The sequence below is a fragment of the Berghia stephanieae genome, chromosome 8 (genome assembly GCF_034508935.2).
Source record: "Berghia stephanieae isolate SIO BIC M18660-M18661 chromosome 8, UCSD_Bste_1.3, whole genome shotgun sequence".
In the NCBI taxonomy this organism is placed as follows: domain Eukaryota; kingdom Metazoa; phylum Mollusca; class Gastropoda; order Nudibranchia; family Aeolidiidae; genus Berghia; species Berghia stephanieae.
Window position 1 is genome coordinate 52,260,484 of NC_088367.1, and position 17,500 is coordinate 52,277,983.

The 17,500-nt window shown below is 39.5% G+C and overlaps 1 protein-coding gene across 1 annotated transcript in view; it reads right to left on the reverse strand.

The window, feature by feature from the left end:
• LOC144979059 (MAM and LDL-receptor class A domain-containing protein 2-like) overlaps nucleotides 1-17,500 on the reverse strand; it is a 269,405-nt gene that overhangs the window by 84,452 nt on the left and 167,453 nt on the right. The window contains 14 exon segments of the mRNA XM_078925674.1: nucleotides 635-860; nucleotides 1,742-2,016; nucleotides 2,838-2,975; nucleotides 3,972-4,056; nucleotides 4,651-4,795; nucleotides 5,442-5,541; nucleotides 7,274-7,414; nucleotides 8,295-8,409; nucleotides 9,303-9,521; nucleotides 9,863-9,966; nucleotides 12,331-12,438; nucleotides 14,272-14,362; nucleotides 15,130-15,340; nucleotides 17,393-17,500. The exon segment at nucleotides 17,393-17,500 is cut by the window's right edge and continues 115 nt beyond it. Of these exon segments, the coding sequence (XP_078781800.1) occupies nucleotides 635-860; nucleotides 1,742-2,016; nucleotides 2,838-2,975; nucleotides 3,972-4,056; nucleotides 4,651-4,795; nucleotides 5,442-5,541; nucleotides 7,274-7,414; nucleotides 8,295-8,409; nucleotides 9,303-9,521; nucleotides 9,863-9,966; nucleotides 12,331-12,438; nucleotides 14,272-14,362; nucleotides 15,130-15,340; nucleotides 17,393-17,500 (2,066 nt within the window).

Here is a 17,500-nt window from a genome sequence, read left to right on the forward strand (position 1 = left end):
ACATCCACTGTCGAAAGCTCCTGGGTTTAAATCCCATTCTAAGCCTGCATAGTTGAGTCCTTGGAAAAGACTCTCTACTCAGGTGTAAAATAAGTACCTGGCTGTTGACAGCGTTGTCTCTGTCGGAAAAAAATGTGTAATATTGCCTGACATGTTATGTGTTGCTGCTGGCTATTGACCTCTTGTAAAGTGCTTTGAGCATGTTTAATAGATAATGCGCCTTATAAAAGCTCATTTTATTTACGTAATTTTGATTTCAAATCACTTTTTTGCGCATCTAGCTACACCCAAAAATAACACCCTTTCGTGATGGTGGGGAACATGTAACAGCAGCGTGAGGCAGCATGGCTCAGCGGTACGGTATTTGCTTCGTAGCCGAAAGGTAACGAGTTCGATCACCCCCCGCTTCGCTGTATGGCCTTGAGTCCTAGCTCAATTTGCGGCGCTGCACTGCGACTAACGCCTGGGTTATTCCAGCCTTTCCTTGGAATAGACCCTAGAGACAAATTTTCCCTATGGGATGAATAAAGGGAATTATATTTTATTTTAAATCACTTTTTGTGCATCTAGTTACACCTAAACACAACACCCTTTCGTGATGGTAGGTAACAAGAAACAGAAATTAGAAAAATACCTTCGGCAGAGTTGCTGGTGTGGTCAAGCGGAGGTCCACCGGAAGTCTGTTCGTTGGCGCCAGTCACAATCCAGCTGACGGGTGACCCCAGCTTGTTGAGGTAGGTACACAGGCCATTCTCAAAGTCACATGACCCAGGCGGAGGGCAGTCATTGGGTAAGAGCTGAATGTCGTCAAGGGCGACGTCACTAGAGTAATTCTGGCCAATGGTGCTCTCAAAGATGATCTGAAGAACACAGTGGAGTATTTTATTATCATCTCATTTCATATAACATAAAAACAAACAAACTAAAAATACTAAACAATACAAAACAGAGCAAAAAAAAAAAAAAAAACAAACAAAAAAACAAAAAAACTCCCCCAAAAAACGTGAGCTTTTATTAAAAGAACCAAACTGAACTAGTGTGTATGAAAGGTCTGAGGTTCGATCCCCAGTCGAGTTCGACTGATTTTTTGGGATGTTTCTTTTTCTTGTATTTTTCCTTATTTCTTTGGCACCTTTCATACACACTTGTTCATTTTTTTTTTATCTTACACCGGTGTCTGCTCCTTAAGTTCTTCGTTTGCAACAATGACAAATTATGTAACTAATAAAGTTCAAGCATACGTCAAAACCAGAAGTCTTGGGTTCCGTTTTTGTGATTTGTTGAGTTGAATGAATATTTATAATTTCTTAAACTGACGAAAACTAACATTTGCCATCTGGTTTATTCTGACACGACGTGTACATATTTATAGGTCTGATAACCCGACTTGTTACGGTCTCTTTGTTGTAATGGATTTATTCTTAAACCAAAATGTATTTATTTGCAGGTCTGACAACCCAATTCCTTACGGGCTCATTGTTGTAATGGAAATCTAAAAAAATGACGCAAAATATTGTCCATTACAACAATGTTTATCTAGGCCCATAAGTAGGTTCGGATGTCAGACCTGAATAATATATGTACACGTCGTCTAAAACCAACGGAAAATATTCTCCATTACGACCATGTTAAAACGAAGCCATAAATGCGTTCAGTTATCAGAACTGTAAACATGTTGACGTCGCTCTGACAGAATACCATTTCGAGCTGGTCTTCACAAAGACAAATGATGAACTCTGACCTGGTAGGAATGGGGCATGTTCTTGATGGGAGCTTCTCCCAGGACCCACCGGTCCCCGCGGTTACTGTGCATGGACCAGACCTCCTTGCCCTTGTCCCCCTTGACGGTGCTGTGCGCGTCCTTGAGATAGACGACCAGATATCCCATGCCCGCCCCGTACATGTGGTAGTAGAAATGGAGACACTGGGAGCCGCCGCCGGGGATGACAGGGGAGATAATTCTAGCCTTGTCTCCTGGGTGTTGGGGCAGGGATGCCTCGGAGTACACGTAATATCCTATTTGGATGGGAAATGTACAACAATTGGTATTATTATGTATAGAAATCAATTATCATTCAATATAGTCTCTCTCTCTATGCCTCTCTCTCTCTCTCTCTCTCTCTATCTATCTATCTATCTATCTCTCTCAGTCTCTCTTACACTATTTTTGCTCTCTCTCTCTGTGTCTCTCTCACATTCTCTCTCTCTCTCTATGTCTATCCCACTCTATTTTTTCTCTCTCTCTCTTTCTCTCTCTTACTCTATTTTTGGTCTCCCTCTGTCTCTCACTTTCTCTCTCTCTATGTCTCTCTCACTCTATTTTTTTGTCTCTCTCTCTCTGTCTCTATCTCCTTTGACTTCATCTTTCTTCGAATTCTCCTCTCTCTTTTTTCTTCACCTCACTCTATCTATCCATCTACCTGTCTATTAATCTATCTCTATTCTTTATCTCTCTCTCTCCCTCTCTCTCTCTCTCTCTCTCTCTCTCTCTCTCTCTCTCTGCTTTCACTCCACCACCCCGCCCTCCCTCCCTCCCTATCTCTCTCTCTCTCTTTCTCTCTCTCTCTCTCTATATATATATATATATATATGTGTATATATTAATATTATATATATATATATATATATATATATATATATATATATATATATGCCCCTCTTTTGCATCCCCCTCATACTTTCTTTTTCACTCCCCCCCCCCTTTCAAACCTCTCTCCCTCCCTTTGTTCCCATTATCTCTCTCCCTCTCCCTCCCTCCCTCCCCCCTCTCCCTCCCTCCCCCCTCTCTCTCTCTCTCTGTCCAAAATGAATCAAATGTGTTTTTCTAGAGTCCTGACCTCCAGATGAGCCCAGAGTGTGGTCACTGGACGGTCCAGTCTTGACGCTAGCCGTAGAGTATTTGGTTCGAGTCCAGTCAAAATCGTCATCCGATGCCTGTGTATAGCCACACCAATCTGTCTCAAAGCCACAAATCCCTGGGATAATCAAATCATGAAATAAATACAAACATTAATCCAAATATCATCAAAGTTGGTGTTGGAGTTCTGGGAGAATGTGAAATTGAATGTAAGCTTCAATTTAAGTAGGAAAGCAGATAGAATGGACGTTTCGGGTTTCCCCTTTATTAACAAAGAGGATGAATGAAACACTACAGATGAATGAGATGATGTGGTTGTGGCGTTGTTAAGATGAATCCAATTATGATGTTGATGCAACCATGGGATGCTAAGCTGATAAAACAATTTTTTAAAAAATAAATAAAATTCCCTTTATTCATCTCATAGGGGAAATTTGTCTCAGGGTCTATTCCAAGGAAATACTGAAATAACCCAGGCGTCAATTTGCGGCAGTCAGGCCACACAGCGCGGTGGTGGGATCGAACTCGGTACCTTTCGGGTACGAAGCAAAGACCGTAGTACCTCTGACCCATGTTGCTCCCCCCCCCCCCCATGGACTGTAAAAAGTCCTTCAGAGCCACCGGGCCCATGGAGCCGGAGTTTATCCCGGTTTTTGTAGCGTGGAACGGACAATAGCAATTGATTGCTACCCTTTTGACAGGACAATAGTCTATCTCAAAGCACTTTCCACCAGATCTAACAGACCCAACTACCCAATCACTGCAGGGTGGACAGGGGATGGGGGGGGGGGGGGTCAGAAAAAAATCTCGACTTCACCCGGGATGGATCACAGTCCCTTTGCGTGTGAAGCGAGTGCTCTATCAACTGAAATATCGGGTCCCCTCCACCCTGTAAACAGTAACACACAAAAATGAATATAACAAGAATAAAACGCCAAGCATGGAACCGTTTCGGGCTCAAAACACTTCTTCAGCAACAAACAACATATGAAAACATAAATACAAAACTTAAAAAACCAGATAAACGTTGATATTTATTTTTTTTATTATTTTTGTTTCTCAAACTCAATTATGTAAAAATAGTAGGTGATGTTAGTATAATGCTGATACGTACCTGGCCGGACACATTGACCAGCGGTCAGCTTGATGTCGTCAAGGCCAATGTCACTGTTCTGACCTCTCAGGCCTTGCAGATAAAGCTGGGGAAAAGGTCAAGGTTTGAAGGTCACATTTATAATTGTTACTTATAATAATAATAATAATAATAATAATAATTAATAATATATCTAATAATATAATTATAATAATAATAATAATAATAATAAATTGCGCTATATGTGCATATTCCCTTGGAGACTCTATGCGATTTACAATAAAATCTCGAGAATAAAAAGGAACATGAAATCATGACACACAAATATTAGCAATATATTCCATATATATATTTATATATATATAATTATATATATATATTATAGAAATACAATGAAACGGAACAGGGATAAAAATAGATACATTAAAATTGTAGAATGAGTTGGATTAATTTGTTGTGATTGTTTAAAACCAGTAAACATAGGGGTTATTAAAAATACAATTCTGTCATAACATTATAGAGAATAGAAATGTTACCGCTTGAAGATGAAGATCGAAGAAGGAGATAGACATAAACGTTGGAATAGACCCTAAAGACAAATTTCCTCTTGGGGATGATTAAAGGGAATTTTATTTTTTAAAATTTATTTATCTAACTCTACTGGCGTCTTCCTATCCTAACGAAGTCTCAGGTTCAATACCTTGTAGTTGTCCTGACTTTCGATTGTCACTGAGGCCTTTTTCCAGACCCTTCTAGAAACGAATTGACTCTGGTACAACAGTCCTGTGGAACCTCCGATGTTTGACAGAAGCATCACGGACGATGAACTATCCGACAGGTAGTACCTGGCAGGGACAAATAAACAACAAATAATCTAAGGCTGTCTGAGAAAACCCGGGATGATGCGGCAAGCTTCGATTCGAGATATGAGCCATAATCCCATAGCAACAAATTTTTATTCAGAAAAAAATCATAACTTGGGTTCTAATAGACATAGAAAGAAAAATGTAAAGTGGTAAATGATCAGAAAGATGTGGTCTACACCACTGTATACATAACTCAATTTATGACATTTTTGCATCTTTCCGGGTTTTCCCAACCAGCCAGACAAATATTAACTTTTTCTTATAATTGAAGTATTAAAGTTTTAACTGTTTATGTTGCTGGCTGATGAAGGACGTTCAGCCCATAACGCCCAGTTTTAAGTTTGGAATTATCTTTTGAAGCTGTTATATTTACTTGTGTATATTCGTTTTAGGCATTAACCAAAAATATATAGAGCGGATTTATCAGTTTCATTTTTGTTCAATGTGCGCTCCACAATACTGTCGTACTCTGGAAAAACACATGATGATGATGATGATGATGATGATGATGATGATGGTGATGATGATGATGATGATGATGATGATGATGATGATGATGATGATGATGATGATGGTGGTGGTGGCGATGATGGTGATGAGAATGATGACGATGATGATATTTTACCAGAAGCTAAAGCAACTGAGTCCTTTGGTTGGAGGCAGGGTAGGTGAAATCAAGATGGCCTGATTCCCGGGCTGGGACCTGGCTATGTACACGTAATTACCTGAAATGGTAGGTCAGATTTATTGTCAGGATTGGACTGATTAGAAGGGAGACAATCCAGGATTTACTCTTTACTTTGTATATCTGAATGTTTATATTGATTATGCCCCTTTGTATTTCATATTATGTGAATAGCCTTCAACAGTCATGACGTCATTTCCCTCATAATCACGCACAGTAACTTAGTAACTGGTTCTAAACTATTGGAACAATGGCGGACGCCCTTATGAAATATTTCTCCGACGTGCATAAAAGTGTATCCAGAGAGAATAAAACATAATAAATCTGATCATGTATTGACTTTTATACATTCCGATCACATGACATGTGAAAAAAGTTCTAGCCAGCATGAATAATATAAAGTACCGATTTTCTTTGTTTAGAACCACGCTGCTAGTTGCTGGGCGGACGTGACATCGGACTGTTGAATCCAAGTGAAATGGTTGGAAGGGATACAATCCATGATTTACTCTTTACTGTATATATCTGAATGTTTATATTGATTATGCCCCTTTGCATATCATATTATGTGAATTTGAGTTGATCAATAGCAAGATGGTTAAGTCCTAAGTATGAAATAGAAAAGGTCGCGTTTCTGTTCCTTCTTTCAGCGTCCTATCCAAAGGGTAGCAATTAATTATAGTGTCTGTTTCACTCTATAGTAATCGAAATGAACTGCGACTCAAAGGGACACATGGCTCTGAAAGACTACAATGCCCTTCACAAAGTTTAATTGTTTTCTCTCTCTCTTTCTCTATCCCCCTCTCTCTCTCTTTCTCTATCCCTCTCTCTTTCTCTCTCTCTCTCTCTCTCTTTCTCTCTCTCTCCCTATATATATATATATATATATATATATATATATATATATAGAGAGAGAGAGAGAGAGCAATAGATAGATAGAATAAGAGAGAATTAGAGAGTGAATGAGAGAGAGAGAGAGAAAGAGAGAGAGAAAGAGATAGAGAGAGAGAGAGGGACAGAGAAAGAGAGAGAGATAGAGAGAGGAAGAGAGAGAGAGAGAGAGAGAGAGAGAGAGAGAGAGAGAGAGAGAGAGAGAGAGAGAGAGAGAGAGAGAGAGAGAGATGAGGAATGAAAGACAAAATTGCGACCCCTGTACTAACCTTTTAAATACCTAGGTTCAATAGTGACAACAGATGGAAGATGTAACCGAGACATACGAGCAAGAATAACTCAAGCCAAACAAGCCTTCATGGACCTGGGAAACATTTTGAAAAACAAACAGATGTCGTTCGGGATTAGATTCCGAGTCTTGAAGTGCTACGTGTGGCCAATCTTGTTCTACGGATGCGAAAGCTGGACTACAAATGCAGAAACACAAAAGAACATTGAAGCTTTTGAAATGTGGTGCTTGAGAAGGATGCAGAGAATATCGTATACCGCACACAAAACGAACGAAGAAGTGCTAAAACAAACATACCAACAAAGGAAACTAATGCCCTTAATAGTGGATCGACAACTATCCTTTTTCGGACACATAGTAAGGAAAGATAAGAATGAATACCTGGCAAGTTGTGGAAAAATACCTGGTAAACGCGCCCGGGGGAGACAAAGAAAAACACTCATAGACCAACTGAAGGGCTTCACCAACCTAACAATCCAAGAGCTGTTTGAAAAAGCAAGAGACAGGGAGGAATGGAGAGAGATAATTCATGCAGTATCCGAAGCCTGGACCAGGCATGGAACCTAGAAGAAGAAGAAGAAGAAGTACTAACCTTGCCCACTGTGGTCCCTGGTGAAGAGAGATGTGGTCCCCTGGACACCACTGGATACCCAGGCCGCCTTGTCGCTGGTGCTCTGGGTCCACTGACATGTCGAGGTCCCACTGTCAAAGTTACAGTCAGCTGATCCTAGACCTTCCAAGGGAGATAAGAAATGGGAGAGATAACAATGTCAAAGTTACAGTCGGCTGATCCTAAACCTTCCAAGGGAGATAAGAAATGGGAGAGATAACAATGTCAAAGTTATAGTCGGCTGATCCTAGACCTTCCAAGGGAGATAAGAAATGGGAGAGATAATAATGTCAAAGTTACAGTCGGCTGATCCTAGACCTTCCAAGTGAGATAAGAAATGGGAGAGATAACAATGTCAAAGTTACAGTCGGCTGATCCTAGACCTTCCAAGGGAGATAAGAAATGGGAGAGATAACAATGTCAAAGTTACAGTCGGCTGATCCTAGACCTTCCAAGGGAGATAAGAAATGGGAGAGATAACAATGTCAAAGTTACAGTCGGCTGATCCTAGACCTTCCAAGGGAGATAAGAAATGGGAGATAACAATGTCAAAGTTACAGTCGGCTGATCCTAGACCTTCCAAGGGAGATAAGAAATGGGAGATAACAATGTCAAAGTTACAGTCGGCTGATCCTAGACCTTCCAAGGGAGATAAGAAATGGGAGATAACAATGTCAAAGTTACAGTCAGCTGATCCTAGACCTTCTAAGGGAGATAAGAAATGGGAGATAACAATGTCAAAGTTACAGTCGGCTGATCCTAGACCTTCCAAGGGAGATAAGAAATGGGAGAGATAACTTGAGCTTTTATAGAGCAAAATATTCGCTAAACGTGCTTAAAGATGATGATGATGATGATGATGATGATGATGATGATGATGATGATGATGATGATGATGATGATAATGTTGATGACTATGATAATGATTGTGATGACTATAAATATAATTCATGCAATTGACATATTCAGAATAGACTGGATAATGCAGGGATATTTCACATACCATCTGATGGCTGGGCATAATCTGGTTTTGTTGTACATTTAATGGGATCGATACTGGTATCGTCAATGGCGATGTCTCCTCGATATCCTTTACCGACAACGCCATCTATCAACAACTGGTATGGAATATGGAGTATATCGAGATGGGATAAAAACATCATTTGTATCAAAAATGGAAAATTATTCTCTCTTTCTCTCTCTCTCTCTCTCTCTCTCTCTCTCTCTCTCTCTCTCTCTCTCTTCTTAGATCTCTTATTTCTATCTTTCTCTTCTTCTCTCTCTCTCTCTCTCTCTCTCTCTCTGTGTGTGTGTGTGTGTGTGTGTGTTTGTGTGTCGTTCTTCTTTCTGTCTCTCATTCTCTCCTTCGGACTTATTACTTTCTCTAACGATCTTTAAAGTCTTTATGGTTAAACTGAATTTAAAATTCAATTCAACCATTTGGCCTTTATTTTTCAAACAAGCTTTTTTTGTGTAAAATTTATCCATCAAACTTATAGAGAAAGGTTTCTTGGTGTCAATCTTATCTATGCTGACTTACAGAGAAAGGTTTCTTGGTGTCAATCTTATCTATGTTGACTTATAGAGAAAGGTTTCTTGGTGTCAATCTCATCTATGTTGACTTACAGAGAAAGGTTTCTTGGTGTCAATCTTATCTATGTTGACTTACAGAGAAAGGTTTCTTGGTGTCAATCTTATCTATGCTGACTTACAGAGAAAGGTTTCTTGGTGTCAATCTTATCTATGCTGACTTATAGAGAAAGGTTTCTTGGTGTAAATCTTATCTATGCTGACTTACAGAATATGGTTTCTTGGTGTAAATCTTATCTACTAAACTTACAGAGAATGGTTTCTTGGTGTAAATATTATCTATGCTGACTTACAGAATATGGTTTCTTGGTGTAAATCTTATCTACTAAACTTACAGAGAATGGTTTCTTGGTGTAAATCTTATCTATGCTGACTTACAGAGAAAGGTTTCTTGGTGTAAATCTTATCTTTGCTGACTTACAGAGAATGGTTTCTTGGTGTAAATCTTATCTATGCTGACTTGTGCTGGCATCCACTGGTTGCCAGTCTGACCGGTCAGTTCCCATACAATCGCCTCTGTGGCAATGACGTCATTGCTGGCATTGTTCTGAACGGACACCCGAAGAGTTCCCAGGTCTGTTCCATACATGTGGTACCAGAAGTGTAGGCAGTAGTCTGTGTTTGTCACACCTTGCAATACCTGGGTTGGGAAGAAGAGAGTTAGTAGAGATAACATTAATTGTGCTGTGCTATAAGTTATAAAATATTACATGGTAATATTTATTCCTTATTCTTAAAAGGGCAACATTGTATTTTATTATAAGTTACAAAATATTACTTGGTAATATGTATTATTTATTCTTTAAAAAATGTAACACTAACTGGGTTATATTATACACAAATGTCTCCTCTGTGACTAAAATGTGGCATTTTCAGTAGTGAATATGAAATTGCGGAATGAGTAGTTTTGTGGAATGATTTCACAAATGCGTTTGCTTGTGTATGTGTGTGTTTGTGTGTATGTTTGTGTGTGTGTCCTACCTGACTAGTGAGTCTGGCCCTGTCTCCTGGTTTTCTGGGGCTTCCACTCTCTATGTAAGCGTAGTAGCCTTTGATGTTATCGCTGGTGTGGTCATTGGTTGGTCCTGGGGATTGGTGGACGTTGGAGGGTGGTTATAGTGATGATGATGACGATGATGATGATGATGGTGATGATGATGATGATGATGGCGGTGGTGGAGGTGGTGGTGATGGTGGTGATGGTGGTGGTGGTGATGGTGGTGGTGGTGATGATGATGATGGTGGTGATGGTGGTGGTGGTGATGGTGATGATGATGATGATGATGATGATGATGATGATGATGATGATGATGGTGATGATGATGATGATGATGATGATGATGATGATGGTGATGATGGTGATGATGATGATGATGATGATGATGATGATGATGATGATGATGATGATGATCATGGTGGTGGTGGTGGTGGTGGTGGTGGTGATGGTGATGATGATGATGATGATGATGATGATGATGATGATGATGATGATGATGATGGTGGTGGTGGTGGTGATGGTGATGATGATGATGATGATGATGATGATGATGATGATGATGATGATCATGGTGGTGGTGGTGGTGGTGGTGGTGGTGGTGATGGTGATGATGATGATGATGATGATGATGATGATGGTGGTGGTGGTGATGATGATGATGATGATGATGATGATGATGATGATGATGATGATGATGATGATGATGATGATGATGATCATGGTGGTGGTGGTGGTGGTGGTGGTGGTGGTGGTGATAATGATGATTAACAGAAAAGCAAAAAAAAAATGGGATACAAAATGAAGAAGTAGTTTTGAACTTGAAAAACGAAAATGAAAGTAAAGAATTAAAAGATATATATGTGATTGTCTCCCCTCATATAAATGACAAGATGATAAAATATTGTAATGACGAGTTGGTTTTGAGAAATTTTAATGCAGTGAGCACTTTTCATGATGCAGGTTATTTTGGTCACTTTTGCTGCATGGGCAATGATAATAAAAGAACATGGAAAGGTCATATAAAATTGTTTCAATTTGAATTAAAGAAAAACAAACTTGAGCTTTTATATCATGCGATATCCACTCAACATCATCATCATATCTTGTCGCGCCAGTGAGTCAGCCAGTCCCGGGCAGTCTGGTTGCATTCCCTCAGGTCAGCATTGGTGCAGTGAGGTCCCAGCGAGCATTCGGACAGGATGTGGTCCATGGTCTGTCTGGGGTGACCGCATGGGCATTCAGTGCCCGGTGAGATTTTCCATTTAAAGAGGTTGGTGGCGGTGTTTCCCACCTTTGCTCTAGCTCTGTTCAGCGCCACCCATTCTTTTCTTTTGAGGTCTGTGCCTGCTGGGAGCTTTTCTGTTGGGGGCTGGAGGGCATCGTTTGCTGTCTTGTCCCATTCTACCCATTTGTCCAGGCGGAAGAATGCTGAGTGGTCTGGGTGAAGGCTCTCTACTATGAGGAAGCTTTTTCTTGATTTGAGCCTGCTTTTGGGGCAATTGTGGTCATGCGATATCCACTCAATGGGCTGAAAGTCTTTTACAAAGGATCTCAAGCAACGTGTACATATTTGCAGGTCTGATCATCCAAATTGTTATGGGCTCGTTGCTCTAATCGAAATACTCTCAAAAAAAAAAAAAAAAAGAAAGATATTATACGATTCTTAAACTCTTCCCTTCCTTTTTTGGAATCCGGAAGTGTTCCTTACCGCTGCACCAGCTTGCGAGTGCGCGTTGGGAACAAAGTTCGAATTTCAAAACCCAAGAGTCTAAGAAATCTTTAATATTCTACTCCTCAATCCATTTCGATTTCGTCATCTCTGAATAAAAGACATTTTCAAAATATTTAAAAGATACTTCTTTTTTTTTCAAAAATCTAATTTTAGTGAAATTCAACGTTTGATAATCTGACGTCACAAATAATAATTGTAAACTTGATATCATTACGCGTTACTATTTAGGGAGAGGGCTGGAATAATGTTCATTACAACAACGTTGAAACCAGCCCAGAATTGTGTTTTGTTATCAGACCTACAAATATGTACACCTAGGTGTCATTTTGAATTTTTGTTTGTTATTTTTGACAGTTCACAGCTTCTAGCAGCTTTGTATCGCTTTAAAAATAAAGAGAAATCGTGAATAGGAATCAATAGTCTGATGTCACGTCCGCCCAGCAACCAGCAGATTGGTTCTAAACAAAGAAAATCGGTACTTTTTATTCTTCATGCTGGCTAGAACTTTTTCACAGGTCATGTGATCAGAATGTATAAAAGTCAAAATATGATCAGATTTCCTCTGGATACCCTTTTATGCTTGTCGGAGAAGTATTTCATAAGGGCGGTGACGGAGATAATGGCGTCCGCCATTGTTACGATAGTTTAGATTTAGTTACTATGCGTCATTACGAGGGAAGTGACGTCACGACTGTGAACCCTATGGACAAAAATGTTCACCAGTATAGTAAGATGGCGTCGGTCCGTGGTTTCTGATCCAGTCAAACTGATCCGTTCCATCTTTCACGTTTTGCCACAAGCACAGGTCATTGGTGAATTGACATTGCACTGAAATGAAAAAAAAAACAAAACAAAACACAACACTTAATGATGTGTTGACTGATGATGTGTATTTAGGTAAAATACTTACAACATCCACCAACCGGGTATAGATAGAATGAAGTAGACGTCACTCGGGTCTTTGTTATTGTTTTTTTTTGCCATCCATGAATATGAGTAATTCTCACATAATTGTATTGACCAGACTATAAAAGTTCATGGTTACACATAGTTTTGTGTGTTGGTCCGTTATATTTCCGAATGGCAATGTTGTGAGCCTCTTAGCCAAGCGCATTCTATCGTAGCCATCGTTAAGTTATAGATAGTATGTGCTTGGCTAAGAAACTCATAACATTGCCATCCGGAAGTTTAACGGACCAACACAGAAAACTGTGTGTAACCATGAACTTTTATAGTGTGGTTGATACAGTTTAGTGAGAACCACTCACAAACGCGGATGGCAAAATACAATAACAAATGCTTGAGTGACGTCATCTTCGAACTATCTATAGCCTGACACTGAAATTCAAAAAGACTGGCATTGTGACGTCATTATTCGGTTTTTGCACCGCCTAGTGAGTTGTCGTTAGTAGTGCTCATGGAAACAAGTTATTCCATTGGTTGAACTATTGAATACAACTCACGATTTGTTTTCTTTTGTGGCCAAAGACTGGCATTTTGACGTCATTTTTTGGTCAGTGTCAGGCTATGAGTTAACGATGGCTATGATTCTACCTCTAACATAACATCAACACACAAAACTATGTATAGATAGTTCAAAGATGACGTCACTCAGGTCTTTGTTATTGTTTTTTGCCTTCCGCGTTTATGAGTAATGCTCACTGAACTGCATTAGCCTGACTATAAACGTTCATGGATACACACAGTTTTGTGTGTTGGTCCGTTATACTTCTGGATGGCAATGTTATGAACTCCTTAGCCAAGCGCACACTATGTATAAGCGACAACGTTTATAGTCTGGTTGATATCATCTACTTAATTATAATCACCAAAATGGCTGTCTAAAAACAATAACAAAGAGCTGAGTGACGTCAACTTGATTCTATCTATAGATAGTATGCGCTTGGCTAAGAAGCTCATAACATTGCCATCCGGAAGTATAACCGACCAACACACAAAACTGTGTGCAACCATGAACGTATATTATCTGGTTAACACGGTTTAGTGAGAACTACTCATAAACACGGATGGCAAAAAACAATAACAAAGACCCGAGTGACGTCAACTTAGAACTATCAAATATCTAGTTTATATCTAGCATTCGGTAAGAGCATATTTAAGCCTTACTTAATAGAAAAAAAAATAATATCTATGACATGTCCCTTTAGATGACACTTTTTTACTAGTACCCATTGATAATTGACAAAACCACATATTTACACACACACACACACACACACACACACGCACACAGGCACGCACACAACACACACATACGAGCACACATTTATATATATATATATATACATATATAATATATATATATATATATATATATATATATATAGAGAGAGAGAGAGAGAGAGAGAGAGAGAGAGAGAGAGTAAAACGAGAGAGGGAGAAGATATATAGATAGATAGACAGACAGATAGATAGATAGATAGATAGATAGATAGATAGATAGATAGATAGATAGATAGAATGAAAGAAAGAGAGATAACTAGAGAGAGATAGTGAAATATAGAGAAGAGAAGAGAAGAGAAGAGAGAAGAGAGAGAGAGAGAGAGAGAGAGAGAGAGAGAGAGAGAGAGAGAGAGAGAGAGAGAGAGAGAGATGGAGAGAGACGGGGGGGGGGGGTGGGGGAGAATCAGAAAGTCTTACAGGTACTTGGGCAGGCTCCTTTCTTGATGAGAATATCATCAATGGCGATATCACTACGGTAACCATCACCCACTACACCTTCAAACACAAGCTGTGGATGAATATGGCACCAACATTTACAGTATCATCTTCATCGTCATCATCGTTTTCAATAAAATCGTCATCATCAACACCACCAGCATCACCACCACCTCCTCCACCACCACCACCTCAACCATGAAGTCCCAGGTTTGAGAGTTTTTGCCAATATGAGGATCTTATATATCGATCGATATTTGGAGGGCGAGTTTTCTGTCCAAATTGTAAAATATGTGTTTTTCCAGTGTATGGAAGTACAAATTATTGAGTTCTAAGGAGTCAACATATTATGTGTCTCATGTTTTCATTGTTGTCAAAAATTCATGTTGTGTGTTGAGTCAGTAAGACATTTCTGTAAAAGTCTTGAAAACGGTCGGTATTGACACCTAGATAACCACGCCTCTCGGACAGTCGTCATCATGTAAACAATGGCAATGATTGGTAAAATACAGCGACCTCCACTGGTTTTACTATTGATGGTAAATGTCTAAGTAAAATACCCACTGTTCTACCGCTTGATAAGTAGAACAAACACAGAAATATGTGTGTAAACTTAAACGTTTATAATACGATCGAGAAACTTGTGTGGTAACTAGTCACCCATTTGGCGGTATAAAAACAATAACAATGATCAAAAAGAGGTTGATTTCATTCACGTTATTGATTATAAACAACTAACTATGTTTGTCCGAGCACGTGTGAAGTTGTGTCACAAATGCAATGTTTTGATTGGTCAAAAATCTACTGGTTAATTGAGAGAGTTTATCAAAAATTCCGTACCTGGTAGTTGCCCAAAAGTTCTAGAGTGACCTGCCCTTTTCTCCATTTATTTCCCATGTCATAGGACCTTGTCCATAGAGGGTTGGACGGCAGTTTGCTGGCTGTACCACTGGGTACCACGTACACGTTCAGCGTTCCGATGTCAGACCCGTACATGTGATAGTAGAAATTCAGGCAATGCTCTGATGTCGTGGCGTACGTGTACACAGGACTGGAGCAGATGATAAAGATAATAATAATAATATCATCATCATCATCATCATCATGTTGAATATTATGATCTTATAATTTTGGTCAAAGAGAGATAACTACGTAAATGTATGTCTATAGAAATATCAAAGTGATTGTTTCCCTTAGACCATTGATTTTTTTTTTAATTGAAAGAATTTCAACAATCCAAGAGATACAAGCCGACAAAGGGCGTATATTTGTGACCACCTGATATAATGAAATGTACCAATAATGTGCAAAAAGAGCTTTTAAAGGGCCCCAAGCCAACAGCAACCCTTAACATGTAGAACAGAGATAAAAATGGCTGTAAGGCTCTATTATAACTTCTTTCTTTTTCGACAGAGATAGAATTTATCATGTCGATCATTTGGCTCGAATACCAAAGTGACATATTTATGTGGAGCAGGCACAAGTGTCAGACAAAGATCAGAAAACAAATTTACGAGAAAGTAATACAGAAAAAACAAGAGGAAAAAACATCCCAAAAATCAGTCTTCATTGTGTAGGTATCGAACCTCAGCACGTCTCACCGGTAATCAGAAGGTCTAAGGTTCGATCCCCAGTCGAGGTAGACTGATTTTCTGGGTATTTTCCTTTCTTGCTTTCTTTTTTTTTGTGCGGCTATGTGGACGAGTGGTATGACAGTCGCTTTCGGATCGGAAGGTGCTGGGTTCGAGCCCCGCTCGGTGCATAGTTGAGTCCTTGGAAATGGCTCTTTACTCACATTCTCTCACCGTAATCAGGTGTAAAATGAGTGCCTGGCCGTTAACAGCGTTGTCTTTATCTGAAAAAATTGTAATATCGCTTAACAGGCGTCATGTCCCGTCCTACATGTTAAATGTTGGAGATAAAAAATAAAGTGAGTAGATGTGACTCATATATAAGGGAACAACACAAACCCAACAACGTTTCGGCCCTTGGCCTTCGTCAGGAGACAGTAAACAAAAACACACACAAATATGTAAATTTACAAAATTACATTTGACAAAATGTGATATTTTGTAAATTTACATATTTGTTTGTGTTTTTGTTTACTGTCTCCTGACGAAGGCCAAGGGCCGAAACGTTGTTTGTTTTGTGTTGTTCCCTTATATATGAGTCACATCTACTCACTTTATTTTTTATCTCCATTTTATTGGCTCATTTAGGCACCTCTAGCTTTTGTTTTTATGTTAAATGTTGCTGTTGGCCAGGGACCCCTTGTAAAGCGCTTTGAGCACGTTTAGTGGATATTGCGCTATATAAAAGCTCATTTTGTTTATCTTGAGGTCTGACGTTCGAGGTAGACTGATTTCTTGGTATGTTGTTTTCTTGTCTTTTCCCTTCTTGCTTTGTCTGACAGTGTTCCATACACACTTGTTCAGGTCTTTCTCGTTTCCCCAGAGTGGTGTAGATAATCGAGAGAGAGATAGAGAGAGAAGAGAGAGAGAGAGAGAAGAGAGAGAGAGAGAGAGAGATTGAGAGAGAGAGAGCGAGAGATTGAGAGAGAGAAGAGAGAGAGAGCGAGAGATTGAGAGAGAGAGAAGAGAGAGAGAGAGAGAGAGAGAGAGAGAAGAGAGAGAGAGAGCGAAAGAGAGAGAGAAAGAGAGAGTGAGAGAGAGAGCGAGAGAGAGAGAGAGCGAGAGAGAGAGAGCGAGAGAGAGAAAGAGCGAGCGAGAGAGAGAGCGAGAGAGAGAAAGAGCGAGCAAGAGAGAGAGCGAGAGAGAGTGAGAGAGAGAGAGAGCAAGAGAGAGAGAGAGAGCGAGTGAGAGAGAGAGAGAGTGAGAGTGAGAGAGAGAGAGAGATAGAGAGAGAGACTTTTTGATTTTGTTTTCATATTTTGTAGTTAGGTCCCTTGTTTTATTCGTCCATGAAAGATAGAATGAAAACAGTGAGTAAATAAAAGATGGCGTTTTTTTGCCGGCTGACAGAAGACAACAACAGTCAATTTTCTTTTTCTTATGCCTCATTGTGTTTGTTAGTTGTTTCATCTTGTCGAAGGGTACAAAGTTTGCTACAGTTTTCGAACAAGCGCCTTACACAAAAAATCTACCTTATAACCCTGGCTGTCTCATTCTGCTTCCTGTTTGAGCCTTCAATGTACAGGTAGTGACCGTTGTAAGATCCATAGGTGTGGTCAGTGAACGGTCCAGTCCCCTTG